The sequence below is a fragment of the Scophthalmus maximus genome, chromosome 14 (assembly GCF_022379125.1).
Source record: "Scophthalmus maximus strain ysfricsl-2021 chromosome 14, ASM2237912v1, whole genome shotgun sequence".
Classification (NCBI taxonomy): Eukaryota; Metazoa; Chordata; class Actinopteri; order Pleuronectiformes; family Scophthalmidae; genus Scophthalmus; species Scophthalmus maximus.
Window position 1 is genome coordinate 22,780,001 of NC_061528.1, and position 15,000 is coordinate 22,795,000.

The 15,000-nt window shown below is 43.6% G+C and overlaps 2 protein-coding genes across 6 annotated transcripts in view; one reads left to right on the forward strand and one right to left on the reverse strand.

Moving 5' to 3' along the window:
* Nucleotides 1–7,739, forward strand: part of tmprss3a (transmembrane serine protease 3a) — a 20,670-nt gene extending 12,931 nt beyond the window's left edge. For both annotated transcript variants that reach the window (XM_035603847.2, XM_047337214.1), the window contains exons 6-14: nucleotides 58–181; nucleotides 714–833; nucleotides 2,482–2,528; nucleotides 3,040–3,205; nucleotides 3,541–3,710; nucleotides 4,149–4,244; nucleotides 4,385–4,527; nucleotides 5,433–5,585; nucleotides 7,598–7,739. In XM_035603847.2, the coding sequence (XP_035459740.1) occupies nucleotides 58–181; nucleotides 714–833; nucleotides 2,482–2,528; nucleotides 3,040–3,205; nucleotides 3,541–3,710; nucleotides 4,149–4,244; nucleotides 4,385–4,527; nucleotides 5,433–5,585; nucleotides 7,598–7,642 (1,064 nt within the window). In that variant the 3' untranslated portion in view covers nucleotides 7,643–7,739. The remainder of the gene's footprint in view (nucleotides 1–57; nucleotides 182–713; nucleotides 834–2,481; nucleotides 2,529–3,039; nucleotides 3,206–3,540; nucleotides 3,711–4,148; nucleotides 4,245–4,384; nucleotides 4,528–5,432; nucleotides 5,586–7,597) is intronic.
* The window catches only part of pknox1.1 (pbx/knotted 1 homeobox 1.1), an 11,477-nt gene continuing 4,210 nt past the window's right edge, over nucleotides 7,734–15,000 (reverse strand). For 3 of the 4 annotated variants that reach the window (XM_035603848.2, XM_035603849.2, XM_035603850.2), the window contains exons 5-11: nucleotides 14,297–14,497; nucleotides 13,942–14,092; nucleotides 13,604–13,701; nucleotides 13,156–13,284; nucleotides 12,967–13,043; nucleotides 9,533–9,699; nucleotides 7,734–9,348 (exon numbers count right to left, since the gene is read on the reverse strand). In XM_035603848.2, the coding sequence (XP_035459741.1) occupies nucleotides 9,167–9,348; nucleotides 9,533–9,699; nucleotides 12,967–13,043; nucleotides 13,156–13,284; nucleotides 13,604–13,701; nucleotides 13,942–14,092; nucleotides 14,297–14,497 (1,005 nt within the window). In that variant the 3' untranslated portion in view covers nucleotides 7,734–9,166. The remainder of the gene's footprint in view (nucleotides 9,349–9,532; nucleotides 9,700–12,966; nucleotides 13,044–13,155; nucleotides 13,285–13,603; nucleotides 13,702–13,941; nucleotides 14,093–14,296; nucleotides 14,498–15,000) is intronic. The other variant, XM_035603851.2, reaches the window with a different exon arrangement.

Genomic DNA, 15,000 nt, shown 5'->3' on the forward strand with positions numbered 1-15,000 from the left:
TTCTGTCTCTCTGCCTGTCTGCCTGTCTGTCTGCCTGCCTGTCTGTCTGTCTGTCAGTACGATTGAGTGGGAGGAGCTCGGTGCTGCAGGTGCAGAGAGGGGGAGTGTGGCGGACCGTCTGCTCAGAGGACTGGAACAACTGGTTGGGGGTCTCTGCCTGCAGGCAGCTGGGATACTCCAGGTGAGGACTGCAGCCCCTCTTCACCTCCCAGCAGTCTGGTGTTCTACACACTGGTCCACAGTGAATATGTCATCATAGAGATGGTGATAGATCCATTTATTACCTAACTCTATTCCAACTATCTAATAAGTATCTGGAGGAGGCTAGTCTACCTCAGTATAACACAATGGTTGGTGCTTTATCGTGCTGACAGAGAGTTTTGTACTGTGGAAAGTTGAGTTGGTGTCATCATCTTCTCTCAAACGGTGGAAATGCAGCATTCACATTACAAATGAATGGACGGGGTGTGTTTGCATGTACAGTATTAAAGGGGAAGTTTTTTGTCCAAAGGACCAACTGAATCTCTCAATGTTCTATGTTTTAAGTTGAATGAAGTATCTGTGGTTTCACTTCTATGGAAGCGGGATGCAGCAGTAAAGGCTTCATATGCTCAGTACAGTTCATGACACAGTCTGTCAAAAGCTACATTTCATTTTCAATCAGGTTAAAGTTGGAGCAGACTCATCTTCAGCTGTGTGTTCTGTCATGTCAGGTATGTGGAGTCATTCTTCGTTTCTCTGACCTCCATTGAGCAAGAACTCCAGCAGAACCTGGTGTCCATCAGCCTGAACCAGTCCCAGATCATCAAGCTCCAGAACACCACGACCCTCAGGTACCAAGCAGCTGCCCATCAGAGCAGACAACTTCAGTATGGACTTGAACTGTGTTGAAGCAAAAAGGCTTCTGTCATGTCGTGTCGTGTCGTGTCATGTCATGTCATGTCATGTCATGTCATGACAGCTGATCCCAGGGTTTTACCAGCACTACTGTCACAGAAATGAGAAGTGCAGAGGCTAAAAAGAAAAGGCTACATTCAAAATGTTTTTAAACGTTTATCAGTGGAATTTGTAAATTTGTTTTAAAATTCCTCTTTTATTGCTTTATATCTATTTTTCATGATACAATTATGAGGCCCCTTCGTCGTAGCACATCGACCATGACATGGTGGGATTCCTGCTTTGATGAAAGCATTTTCAGACAGATTTATTAAATGTTCATCTGTAATGGCTATCAGAATGAATAAAATATCAATATGAAAAATATGAATATTAGATAATGACTTAATTAATATTAAAGTTAGGTGCCAGGTTAAATAAGGGCTAGTGACAGAGGTGTTTACTCAAAAGGAAGAGAGAGCCCAGAAGGAGACCCCCTGGGCTCTGGGACACTCGGTGACCAATAGTAGCTGCGTTTGGAGGTGTGATGAGGTCAAGGACCCTGGGAGTCTGAGTTTTATTGCTTCCCTTCGTCTTTGGATCAAAGAAGTGGTCACATCCTCCAGAGAAAAGACTTCAAGCTTGAAGATCAGCTAGTTGATTTGATAAATGTATGACTGGTTCACTCATTTCCGATTTATTTGTAAAGCGCCAAATCACAACATAGATGATCTCAAGGCTCTTTACACAGTGAGGTGGAGACAGAGAAACACTACAGGTCCACAATGAGCAGCTCTGAGACTGTGGAGAGAAAGAACTCTGACAGAACCAGAACTTCTGCTGAGACGCCTTCTAGCTTGTGGCTGTTAGAGCAGCCAATCAATTCAATTGACTGAATTCATCATCCATCCATCCATCTTTATTGCTTTATCCATTTAAGGCTGGAGCCAGAAGCTTCTTGCTGTGAGGCGAAAGTGCGAACCACTACACCACCGTGTAGCCCCTGAATTCATCACTTCAATTTAATTTTTATAATGACAACTCACAAGATGCATTATCTCAAAGAACTTTACAGAGCACATAGTACATAGTACATAGCACATAATACATAGTACAGAGTACATAATACATAGTACAGAGTACAGAGTACATATAGTATATAGTACATAGTACATAATACATACTACATAGTACAGAGTACAGAGTACATATAGTATATAGTACAAAGTACATAGTACAAAGTACATATAGTACATAGTACATATTACAAAGTACATATAGTATATAGTACCGTAGTACATATTACAGACCACATATAGTATATAGTACAGAGTACAGTTTACAAAGTGCATATGGTATATAGTACAGAGTACATATAGTATATAGTATATAGTACACATTACCGTCCCGTCTTTCCACCTTAGCTACAGATATGTTCATGGACTTTCTCTGCACCTCAGAGATGGTTGGAGCATGAATAAGAAATATAAGAAATATTCTTTTATTTTTAAACTTTCTGTCCTGATGTGTAAAGTTTGTGGACATTAACATTGTGTCTCTTCTTCTTCTCAATGATCACTGGGTTTGTCTGGTTCGACACCACAGTAAGACGGAGTGCAGCTCAGGGCGGGTGACCACCGTGAAGTGTCTGGGTGAGAACTGAGAACACACACTTCACACTGACTGGTCTCTTAACGCATGGACTGTGTGTGTGTGTGTGTGTGTGTGTGTGTGTGTTTGGTCTCAGAACAACTCACTGCTGTAATCCAAGATGTTCATGTCAAATCCTTTTTAAAAGTTCAATGTTATAACATAACTGACATCTGTGTGTGTGTGTGTGTGTGTGTGTGTGTGTTTGTGTGTGTGTGTGTGTCCATGTCGCTTGTGTGTATCTATTTGTACATGCACTGCTGTTCAATTCACATAGATTCTAGGTCACAACTGCTCATAGCTAATTATTTGGATCAGTATTTATTGATTTTACACGTCATCCGTGGTCACGAAGGAGCTTTGTCACTTTTGACAGGATGTCATGAAAAGACGTGGGCTGGGTCCAATGACGAGCCTGTTCCTGGCGTTATAGGACATTTAGGATCCAGCTAAATTTGAGTCTGCTGCATTCATTTAAATATTATTTATAATGTCTAATGTGTGTGTGTCCAGAGTGTGGCTCCAGGCCTCAGTACAACACCCGTATCGTTGGGGGGAACCTCTCCGGCCCAGGGCAGTTCCCCTGGCAGGTCAGCCTCCACTACAGCAGCGAGCACCTGTGTGGAGGCTCCATCATCACGTCACGCTGGATCCTGACGGCGGCGCACTGTGTGTACGGGTGAGTCACAATCAAACTCTGATAATCCACAGTTGCCAGGGGGCTGGAGCCAATCCCAGCTGACCCTGGGCAAGAGGCGGGGCTCACCCTGGACAGGTGAGCAGCCGATCACAGGGCAACATACACAGAATGGTCCTCTCATTTGATTTGGTGTTTGCATATAACTAATAACAGATCATCTGTGTTGCTGTAGTTATGGAGACTTGTGCTGTTTACATCCATAACAATGTTCTGTGCTGAAATAAAACATTACTGCTGAGAAAGAAGAGTGTTCTGTTGGTCGCAGGATTATATTTCATCCCCTGCTCCACGCCGTCTGTCCTGTCTGTGCTCAGCTTCTCAGATCCGACCATGTGGGCGGTCCACGTGGGGCTGACGGAGCAGCCCGTCCACGGGGCCCAGTCTCTGGCTGTGGAGAGGATCGTCTACCATTCTCACTATCGGCCCAAAGGCCTGGACTTCGACATCGCACTGATGAAACTCACCAGGCCTCTCGTTTTCAATGGTACTTTCAGTTCTAGGCCCCGCCTCTCTTTCCTGCTAACATCTGTCCAGACCTCATATATACAGTATACTGTATATCAAAGCTCAACATGTTGGTGTTACTTTATGCCCTAGAGATGAAGAATCACTTGAAATTTAAAGTTGATTCAAAATGAAAGAGGTCTCTCTCTCCCTCCCTCCGTCCGTCTCAGGTGTCTCGCTCTCTGACAGCTGTCTGTCATCATGTGGACCATGTGTCTGTCTCACCCGTCTCTCTCTCTACCTTTAGGCCTGAATTGAGTTTGTGTGAAGATGATGTGTCATTTCTGTCTCCAGCTCAAAGCTGTAGCAGATACACACTAGATGTAGGACTGATGCTGATAACCACTACAACTACACACACACACACTTGCACTTTCCCCTTCCTCTGCGAGATGTAGTCCTTGAATATTGTCTGCAGGCCTAGTGGAGCCCATCTGCCTGCCGAATCATGGGGAGGAGTTTGCGGCGGGCACCATGTGCTGGATCTCTGGATGGGGAGCGACGGAGGGTGACGGTGAGGCTCAGCTTTCATCACTTTGTCAATTGGCTCTAATATAAAAGCTTCATGACTTGCTCTCGTTCTCTCCAACACGCACATATATATGTATATATATATATACATATATATATCTGATGTGGGTTGTTTTTTTCCAGGGGAGACCAGTGTGGTTCTGCGCTCGGCTGTGGTTCCGCTGCTCTCCACTCAGACCTGCAACCAGCCAGAAGTTTACCACGGCCTCATCTCCTCCGGGATGATCTGTGCCGGCTACCTGGAGGGAGGAACCGACTCCTGTCAGGTGATCACAGACGTGTAGCACATCAGAGCTACAAATGTGCACAATGATTTGTGTGTAACTTGTACTTCAGTCTGCTCCAAAGAGATTCACAAATGTGCGCTGCGTTCAAGTGCTGGTGGGAAGCTGGGACTTTATGTGTAGCTTTAAAGTCAAAGACACTTTTCTAAATAGATAGAATAGCTCGTCACCCCTCCATTAGAACTCATACAGTTTAAAATAAATATGAAGATAAATGTATTGCTTCATATTTGTGTGTGGATTTGAACAGGCATTTCTATTCAACTCAGGGATGGGTGTCCTGCAGGACGGTCCTGAGGGAAGCTGTCCTCAGGGTTTGCTCATCACACATTTGTAACTCCCATTTCTCACTTGTAGATCATGTGTGACACATGTTAGACTAAATTTTCTCTCCAGCAGGAGTCCTTTTGATCAATGCATTGACCCCGCAGGGCAGAAACAGGCTTCTCAATATTGAAACATCACAAAAAAAACATTTTTAATGATTAAAGGAAGTAGTAATAATAATATATGACAATAATAATACTGACACTTAAATATGCAATGACTAATATATACTAATAACAATAATGTGATGCTGATGTGGACATTTTCACAGATTTCCCGGGGGATAATTCATGCATCTTAAAGGCATATTTATGGGGTGGATATCAATGAGTGTGTGCGCAGTTCCAAATAAAGACTGGTTTCATAAGGTGAAACCATTCTTTTGTCACCTAAATCATTAGAGACACCACCTGACAGCAACCAAGAATAACATTTAAACAAGAATTAGAACTAAATCTAAATCTTGTTTTGTAGAAAGGTACAGTTCTACATCTGCACCTCTCCATATGAGTGTATGATGGTTGTAAGTCTCCAGAGAAGGACTGTGGCTGTGTCCTCAGGGGGACAGCGGCGGCCCCCTGGCCTGTGAGGACTCTGCTCTGTGGAAGCTGGTGGGAGCGACCAGCTGGGGAATCGGCTGCGCAGTGAGGAACAAGCCCGGAGTTTACACCCGCATCACACAGTCGCTCAGCTGGATCCGCCAACAGATGGAGGTCAGTGCCTCTGGGGTCAGGGGTCAAGGTTCAGGAGGAAACAGGAGCCCGGTTCTGACAACGCCTGAAAGTAGATATTAAGTGTATCAGTGAGGAGAAACTAAAAGACACTAACACTCATAAGACCTGAATAACTAACAGAGCTCTTTCTTTCTAATTGGAGGTTCTAAGTGTGTGAGACGTTGAGACCAGCTCACAGGTCTGTCTCTGTTTTAAAAACAGAATAACAATCATCTTTTTACTGCAGAGATTTTAAAAAGCGTGTCACCCAGGCAACATGATGTCATCCAGGCAACGGGACCAGTTATGTTCTGCAGTAGAAATATCTCAGTGGAGATGGGCATCAATTGAAACAAATAGACGTGGTGTAAATATAATTAAACATTCATTTTAAAAGCAGTGAGCCTACCTGGACCTACGAAGCCGAAGTCAAGGGTTTATTCTTAGCTCAGTCAGCTGACGAGCATCAAATCATTGTAGTGTTTCAGCTCACTCCATCTGGTGGTGATCAGTGAGAATAGTGTTGGAGACTCTGACTGTACAACTGATCACCACCGTATCAACTGGAGACGACCTGAACAGTCCTCCTCCTCGCTCCACAGTGTTAGTGTGCAGAGAGGATTCAGGACAGTGAAGGGCAGCGTGGGGGACTGGAGAAGCTCTATAGAAATATAAAAGTCTGTTCGCCCTGTGACACATGGCCATGTTGGATACATAAAATTCACAAGTGTTTTCCCTGGACAGGAAGTGCACCATTTTCAGTTTCTCACGAACACAGAGGCAGAGAACTTCAGGATGCTTGAAAACTCACATCCAATATCACGACCGGCCATGACATGACTAATTACCGTTACTGATTCATAAACTCATAAACTTTGCACATGCAACAGGCCGAGGCGTACAAAAAGCCTCCGAGAGCCATATCCCCAAACCCGACAGGAAGTCAGACATTTTGAATTTAGTTTGCAATTTTAGTGCACTTCTTTTGGACAATGTTTCAAACAGGAAGTTATTGTGGCATCTGGCTTTTCAATCTGAGTCATGACCTGAAGACATCTATCTGCTATTACTCTGGTGTAGTGACATCGCCACCTAGTGGTAACAAGAAATATCCCTTGTGTTACAATCATTTCATTGTCATAATAATAATAATTATAATAAATTTCATTTATAGAGCACTTTTCATTGCTAAAAGCAATCTCAAAGTGTCATGAAATCAACTGGACTGTTTTAGGCACAGCGACACAGCGTGGAAGTCATCACCACAACATAACATCTTATTCATGTACAAAGTGCACAAACCAGCAGGATATCAAGTCAGACTGGTGACATAAACAGGAAGTTGTTGTAATTCATATATACATTGACCGTGAGTCCTGGCCTGGAGAACACCCACAGCCAATTTTCAGGGACATCAATAGCGCCACCTTCTGGCAGCAGGAGAGCACACATTTGATTCCCTTCATCCATTTTTTAAAACTCTTTTAACTTACTTATTCTCGCAGTGTCTGATGGAAATCATGGTGAGGTGGGTCAACTGGCTTCCTGCCAGCACCCCGACACACACACACACGTATATATATTCATACACACGCCCGGCTTAGTTTTGCTCTCACTCTAGATTAGTTTAATTCAAATCAGTTTCACAAAAATAAAGACAGATTTATTTTAAGCTAAAAAATTCAAGAGTGGTTAAAGTCAGCTTAATGAATAAATAACTAATAATAATAATCATATAGAAGAGTCAGACCAAATACAAAAACCCTGTGGTAGAGACTTGTATCAGGAGTGGTATAGTAATGACATCATGGCCCCTGGGCGCGGAGCATCGACTAATTAATAACCTCATTGTGAGGTTGCACCGACGGCTGTCCTTCGTGGGCTGTCAAATCTAAAAAAACTTCAGTATAGCAACTATAATGATGATTTGCTGAAGAGGTTTGTAAAAATCTGGTCAGCTCCAGAAACATGGATCATGTTTCCATGTCTGTCCATTTTGTCTCGTCTGTCAGAGAGAAGAGGCCCACATGTCTTCAGCATCCAGCACAGACAACTGAATCAGATACACTTCCTGTTTGGATGGCATCACATTTCACAGAAACACCAGAAACTGTACCACAGCAGACAGAAGTGAAGAGACGGTGCACGGCAGAGTTAGGCATCATTTATTCCAAAATAGAAAGCTCTAAGGCAAAACAGACAGAAAAGTGAACAGAGCGTCATAAAAAGCCAGAAGGGCGCGAGAGAGGAACAGCTCCCCCCAGAGTCTCTGCTCCCTCAGGCTGCACGAAATCAACATTACAAACCAGATTACTGCAACGACTGACGGACAACTGTTGTACAGGACGACGTTACAGTTTGTCAAACAAGAGGCACCTTTCAAATGTTTCACTACATGTCTGTAGTCACACGCTCTCTCTGCAGTAGCATGTATGTAAACATAAATAAAAGATCAATGCGTGCAAAAGTTCACTGCTTCTTGTTGATGAGTTCATATCTCAGTGTGGATACTGTCCTCGGAGGGGGCTCCATGTCAGACCCCCGATGTGTCATTAGCATAGTGTTCTGGATTGTGCATTAGAGAAAGTGATGCCTACGCTGTTACTGTAGAACGATGAAAAGACATATGGTATACACAATGTGGGTATTTGATAAAAATATGAGCACTGCAGTCACATAAGTTTGACGCCGCAGCACACAAAGGAAAATGATGAACAACGTGTAAGTGTTCTGCAGTTTAGTGTCTACTCGACCGATTCGACAACGGTCAGACTTTGTTTTTGTGCTTCTTGGCAAAGATCCTTTAGAAAAGAACACAGGTAAGGCCTTGTTAGAATGTACATTTAAAACCAATTTAAATAGCAATTTTAATCAGCATTCAATTCCTTTTTCTGTTTTTCTTTTTTAGAAAACTTCAAAGAACCCTGGAAAACAGGGTCGCTACCTTTAATTATGAATCTGTACATAAATATTCCTTACAAAACAGGAGAACACAAAAAAGGAAAAAAAACACTAATTTCATATTTTTAGATATAAAAATAAGCATCTCTCTTTTCCCTCAGTCACTTCAGTTGGAGTCAGTCAGAAGAGTGCACATCTACTCAAAACACAGGCATGCAAAACGTGAAGACAAATCCTTACAGGTAAAACTCTAAAGTGTTGGCATCCAAACTGAGAAATCAACAGGACTTGGGCAGGGGAGTCAGTCAACATGTACTATCGGAGCTTCTGTGTTTTTAACACTTGTTTTTTTCTTCTTCCGTTTGTTTGATTGAATCTTTTTGAGCTTAAATATATAAAAAGTGCACTCGCCTACATCAACTAAACAATTAAAAACTCCTGATGTTCACACATCTCAGCAGGTGGAGGGGTGGAAGAATGTTATGTCCTAGTTTGTGCTCGATTTAAACCTAGTGTGTGTGTGTGTGTACTGTGTGTTTGAGAGTGTACTGGTGTTCCGACGTGTGTGTGTGTGTGTGTGTGTGTGTGTGTGTGTGTGTGTGTGTGTGTGTGTGTGTGTGTGTGTGTGTGTGTGTGTGTGTGTGCGCGCATGTACATCAGTGTGTGAGGGAGAGTCTCCTCTACTGCAGCGAGTCGCTGTTGTCCAGGCCCAGCCCGGCCATGTCTGCGTCGTCGTCCTCGTCGTCCTCGTCCCCCGACTCGTCCTCACTGTGGCCCCCCAGCATCACCTGTTGTATGGCCAGTGTGGCGCCGTCCGACGTCAGGCTGTGCAGACCCTCCACGTTCATCGTCACCATGGTACCTGAGATGGGAGACAGAACATCGTCACGTAACAGTCAAGTGGTCATTTGATAGAAAATGTCTTCACTACATCATTTGATCCAATTTGACATTTGTCATCATTGGCCTGGAGAAACCAGGATGTAGAACTGTCTCGTCCCTACAGAACTACAGAACAAGCTTTGCATTAGAAACAAGGCGTGTACCATCTGGCATGGTGACGTGCTGCTGGGTGCCTCCCCCAGTGGCGATGGAGTCAGGCCAGAAGCGCTGCAGAGGCCGGTTCTGAGGGGTTTTCTTCTTGGCTTTGGGCGTCTCCGAGGAGCTGGCATCCAACATGGGCTGCAGGATCCGCCTCCGTGCATTGATGAACCTGGAAGAAGAAAAGAACATCTCCGGTTGATTCTTCTTTGTCTGTGAGGCTCTTTGTGGTTCTGACAGGCTGTCATGAAATCATCTCCCCCTTAATGACACAATCCACCAGCAATAAATAATATTTAACTCGTCAAACCACATCAACAATGTTCTTGTGTGCTCTGAGATCTAAACCACATATTCACTGTGTTTGTTATAGACTGCACAGGACCTGAACCTGTTACTCACGAGGAAGAGCTCCACTGTCACTTTTAACATCCAGTCAGTTTACCTGGAGAAAAACAAGTACAGTAGAAGGCTCTAATGATTTAAACTCTAATCTCACGAAAAGCAAGACCAATGCCTCTAATGACACATTATGTTTAAGATCAATAGATGGATGTAAAATGAATGATGATTGATGATTCTTGTTGGCATCTCTTTAGATGTCACATTAGAGAATTGGAGCATTGGAGAGAAGCGACCGGACTTCAACATGCAACAGGACAGAACTGAACAGAGACTGATGAGTCCTATGATTAAGAACATACAGTGCTGTGAAGGAGGACCTCCCTCCCTCCCTGTGTGTGTTCATTTGTCACAAATGTTTGGGGTAATAATAATAAAATAGAATAAATGTTCTTTAACAAAGCCACAAACAACCTCCAGAGTTTAATTCATGTCTTCCGAGTTTTACCAACAATCCCAATCCAGATCAGAAAAAACAAAAGTAAAGTCAACTCAAAACTATACCCAAACAGTTAACCCCAGTGTCTATAATCGGTGTTGAGTATATTTACAAGTTGTTCACCGAGACCACGTAGGGCCGGGTATCAAAGCTGGTTTCTTCAATCAGTTCAGATTGAGATTCACATGGTTCCCATTCCATATGGATTCATTTAGAGATATTTCAGTTCCAATACCAACTCTGCTTGTTATGTCAGAGATGTTCACAGAACTAATGCTGCAAACTGTACAAAGATGTATCTCTGACCTGCTGCATTATTAAAAATATATATGTTTACATAAAAAATTGACCCTAAAGCAGTCACATGACCTTATCTAAGTCAACAATGTACAGCTACCTTTTAACTCAAGATCTGAAAAGGTTCACGTCACCACGGCAACCACGATGAAGGACAACACATGATGTATGAATGTATTATTTCATCTATAATAATTACATACACAAATGATTTAATAAATACAATGCGATGAATAAGGACAATTCTATATCTCTACATGTATTAATATTTATTTTTACCTGTATTTATTTGTTCGTGTATTTTTACATGCATTTACTTCTGTGTTTCTGTGTCGGTGTGATCATTGACTCTACTACTTCTGTCTAGACCCGGTCAGTAGACGGAGCGGCCTTTAGCTCAGTGTAGTGTTAGCCTGTGTGTTTGTGTGTGTGTGTGTGTGTCCGTGTCTCTCAGGGAGAGAAACGGGACGCGAAGACCCGCCCTACTCTGCCTCTGATTGGCTAATACTCGTTGACTTCGTTGGTTGGATTGGTTAGGTTTAGACACAGATCCAATCAGAGGCATAGTAGGGCGGGTCTTCTTCGCAGAAGAATCAACACTTGGCTGGAGAGTGTCGGAGAAACGGGTATAAAGTATATATAAGGTCGGTCGTCGGGTGGTGGCCTGAGAACAACACTCTCCCTCATTAAAGATCCACAATCTATGAATATGTAAATATGTTACTATTGGACACGGTGGAAGATGTTTCCCACTCAGTTCTCAGTGTGTCTGTGCACTGGATGGGTCATGTCCCACAGTACATCACTGGAGCAGGATCTGGTTCCAAAAAACAGTCTCAGACTGAGACTTTCAGAAGAGGAATGTGGAAATGTCAAACTCTGCAAATACATCGTTCTGCACAGAGGAGCTCAGACATGCAGCCAGAATAAAACAGTTTGGAAATGTCATAAATTGTTATATCAATTAAAATAAGCAAGTTCTAGGTTACTTCTAAGCAGAAGTCATTTAAGGTCGCTTTCCATATACACCTTATTACTCATTGCTGTATAAAAGATTGTGGATGAAACTAAACGTGATTTGTGAAACCTAACCCTAACAAGCCCTGTTTTTGTTTTTTATGCAAAGAATGACATTTTCAAAAGAAACTACTTGTGTGTGGGTGGGGGTCAGTGTCCATACAACACACCGTTTGTGAGGATATTAATGGTGGAGATCATCGTTCATATTCATACAACCTGTGTTCATGATTACTTTCTTTACTGCAGAACACAGTTGTTTACTGTGTAAAGTTCTTATAGATGTAGCCTCAAAGTTCAACAGATTTATGGATTTAACTTTTAAATGTACAACATTTCTTCCAGGGGACCATGACAAATTGCTGAGACCCAAAGAACATTTAGGAAGAACTTGGCCGTGTTAAATCTTGTGTAAAGCAGCGTTCTACAACCAGAACATCAAAACTAAGAGGAATGACAGGACAGTAGGAGGCTGGGGCTGCCCTCATTGATGGAACAATGAATTCTACTCTCTATCAGAAGATCCTGACGGAGAATATCCGCCCATCAGTTTGGAACCGAAAACCTCAAGTGCAGTTGGGTTACGCAGTAGGACAATAATCCGTAGCACAAAAACAAACTAAATCAAAACTTGACTCCAGGTGAGAAGTTGTGGCAAAACCTTAAAAGGGCAGTTCATGCAGGAAAACACTCAAACGTGGCTGAATTCAAGCAATTGTGCAAAGAAGTGAGCCAACATTCTTCCACAGCGATGGAAGCGACTGATCGCAAGTTATGGCAAATGTTTAATTCCAGTTGTTGACTTTTTCATATGGTGATGACTAATCACAGCAGGAGGGTAGAGTGGAAGAGGAGGCTGAAGGAGAAACCAACAACAACAGGAAGTGAGGGAGGCTGCAGTAAAAGCTTCAGAAATGAAGAATGACACAGTTTGGTCAGTGGGTCTCTGGCTCGCTGCAGCTGGTGCAAGACTGAGTTGAGTCCACCAAATATAAAGCTGAACTTTTGTTTCATATTCATTTTTTTTTACTTTAACCCAAGGTCAAACAAAAACAACAGGAAGAGGTTCCGACTGACTTACTATTTCTTATTACTGACTGAAATTAACCGACATGACAAACATCCCTGGCTGAACATGATCTTGTCATGGTGTAGTTTCATTGTGGCTCAGGAGTTGGAGAGATCGTCCACAAACTGAAAGGTCGGTGGGTCGATCCCTGCTTCCACACTCTGACAGCAGCCGTGTGTCTGACTGTGACACTGTGTCTTTGTGGGGAAACTCACCAGTTGTTGACCTGCAGAAGTGTCAGGTTTGTCTGAGTAGCAATCTGTTTCTTTTCATCCTCTGTTGGATATGGGTGCTACAGGGGAGGAGAGGAAGTGTTCAGTGTCCTACAGCATCACACAGGAGCAGGTTTAGCACACACACTCACAGTCACACACACTCAGTCACACACACACACACACACTCACCCCGATGTGCTGGAAGAGCCATGAGCGCATGACATTGGTGGCGTGTTTGGGTAGAACGCCACGCTTGTTCTTGGTTGAGTTGTCGTCATGATTAAAGAGATTCAAGTCCTGGTGAAACTGCAGCTGGAGCTAAGTGAGAAGACATTCATAAATATCTGTCTCCTTCAGCAACAACACAATGAGCCTCATGCAACAACTGTACAGTCAATCATCGAGTCATATTGCTTTGAACCAAGGTGAACTGATCCAGCAGCAGAAAACCTGCTAGTGCAACATCTTCTCTTCTTTTGGGTCTTCAATGTCATTTTCACAAAGGAACACTTCCTGACATGGGGCGTTAATTATGCTCATCTGCGATCCTTGTGCACGGTCACTCAAATACGCACAGTGGCATTCATGTAAGAAACATTTAGGATTCTATACACATAAACTAAGAGCGATGTACTACCTGATTGTTTTGGACACGTATTGTCCCGGGAGAAAGGGCCTGTGTCACCACCTGGCCCTGAGGAGTGACCACTGTAACAGGCTGGTACACGGTGCCACCTGAAAAAACACACACACACACACACACACACACACACACACACACACACACACACACACACACACACACACACACACACACACACACACACACACACACACACACACACACACACACACACACACACACACACACACACACACACACACACACACACACACACACACACACACGAGCTGTAGTGTACAGGCTGGTTTCCTATGTATAGTGTCTAAGTTGCAGTCTGACCAGTAAAGTACCTGGGGGAGTGGTTGTATGCCATGAAGACATACCTGCAACCACCTGGGTTGGGTTAACGGTGGTCACCGTCACGTTTCCTTGCTGCAGGGCCGACGCTGGCACCATGATCTGACCCTGGGGACTGATGGTCCCCGAGAGGGAGCTGGGGTTCTGTAGAACAGAGCACGCCGAGTCACATAGGTAAATTTCAAAACACAATGATTTATCTTTTTAATCATGTGGCAGGTTAGAACCTGATACAAGAATAGAAGATCCGGCTCCTTGTATTGCTGACTCTTGGACCTATTTCTTTCGTTAATTATGCACATAAAGACACACGCTTTACTGTACTGATACAGTCTATTCACTGCATACCTGAGGCTTGGTGGGTGAGAAGCCCTGGGCCGGACCTGGTACGGGGGAGTATGGGCTGCCTGGATCTCCACTCAGCAAGGTCTCACTGTTCATCTTCGTCTTGAGGCAGGCGATGTAGCGGCTGCAGAAGTCCTTACACAGGTCGCTCACCTTCTCCAGCTCCAGCAAGTGGATCCGCAGCACCTGGATGGCTTTCACCATCTGAAGGTCAGATGCAGAAACAAGGGGTTTGGGGCAGGTTACAAAAGGGAAACTGCCGATCTAAAGCTAAAGGTTTGCCCATTCCTGTGTGCTCTTAAAGGGGCAGTAACAACACACGGTCCTCTAGCTGTCGGTTCTGTGTGCCGGCTCAGCCAAGGCTCTGTAAACTGAAAACTAAGAAAATGATGCGACCTCCGCAGTTTGTATCCATCACTCTGCAACACCTTAAGAGATGCGACATCTCATAGGTAAGAAGCAATAGCAGTGGACAGGCCTGCATCTCACCTACTGCTGAGGTCAAAGGTCCCATTCTGTGTTACTATGTGAAATACCTCCTGCCCATGTCTTGGTCTTAACTGTTTTCATGTTTTAGTGTAGTGACTGTAGTGACTCCAGCAGTAAACAACCACATGTTCTCTAAATATGGAGTTTAACACTTTTCTGTGAGACACCAGTCCACTTTCACCAATAAAATAAATAACAACCACAAATCGGAGAATTTC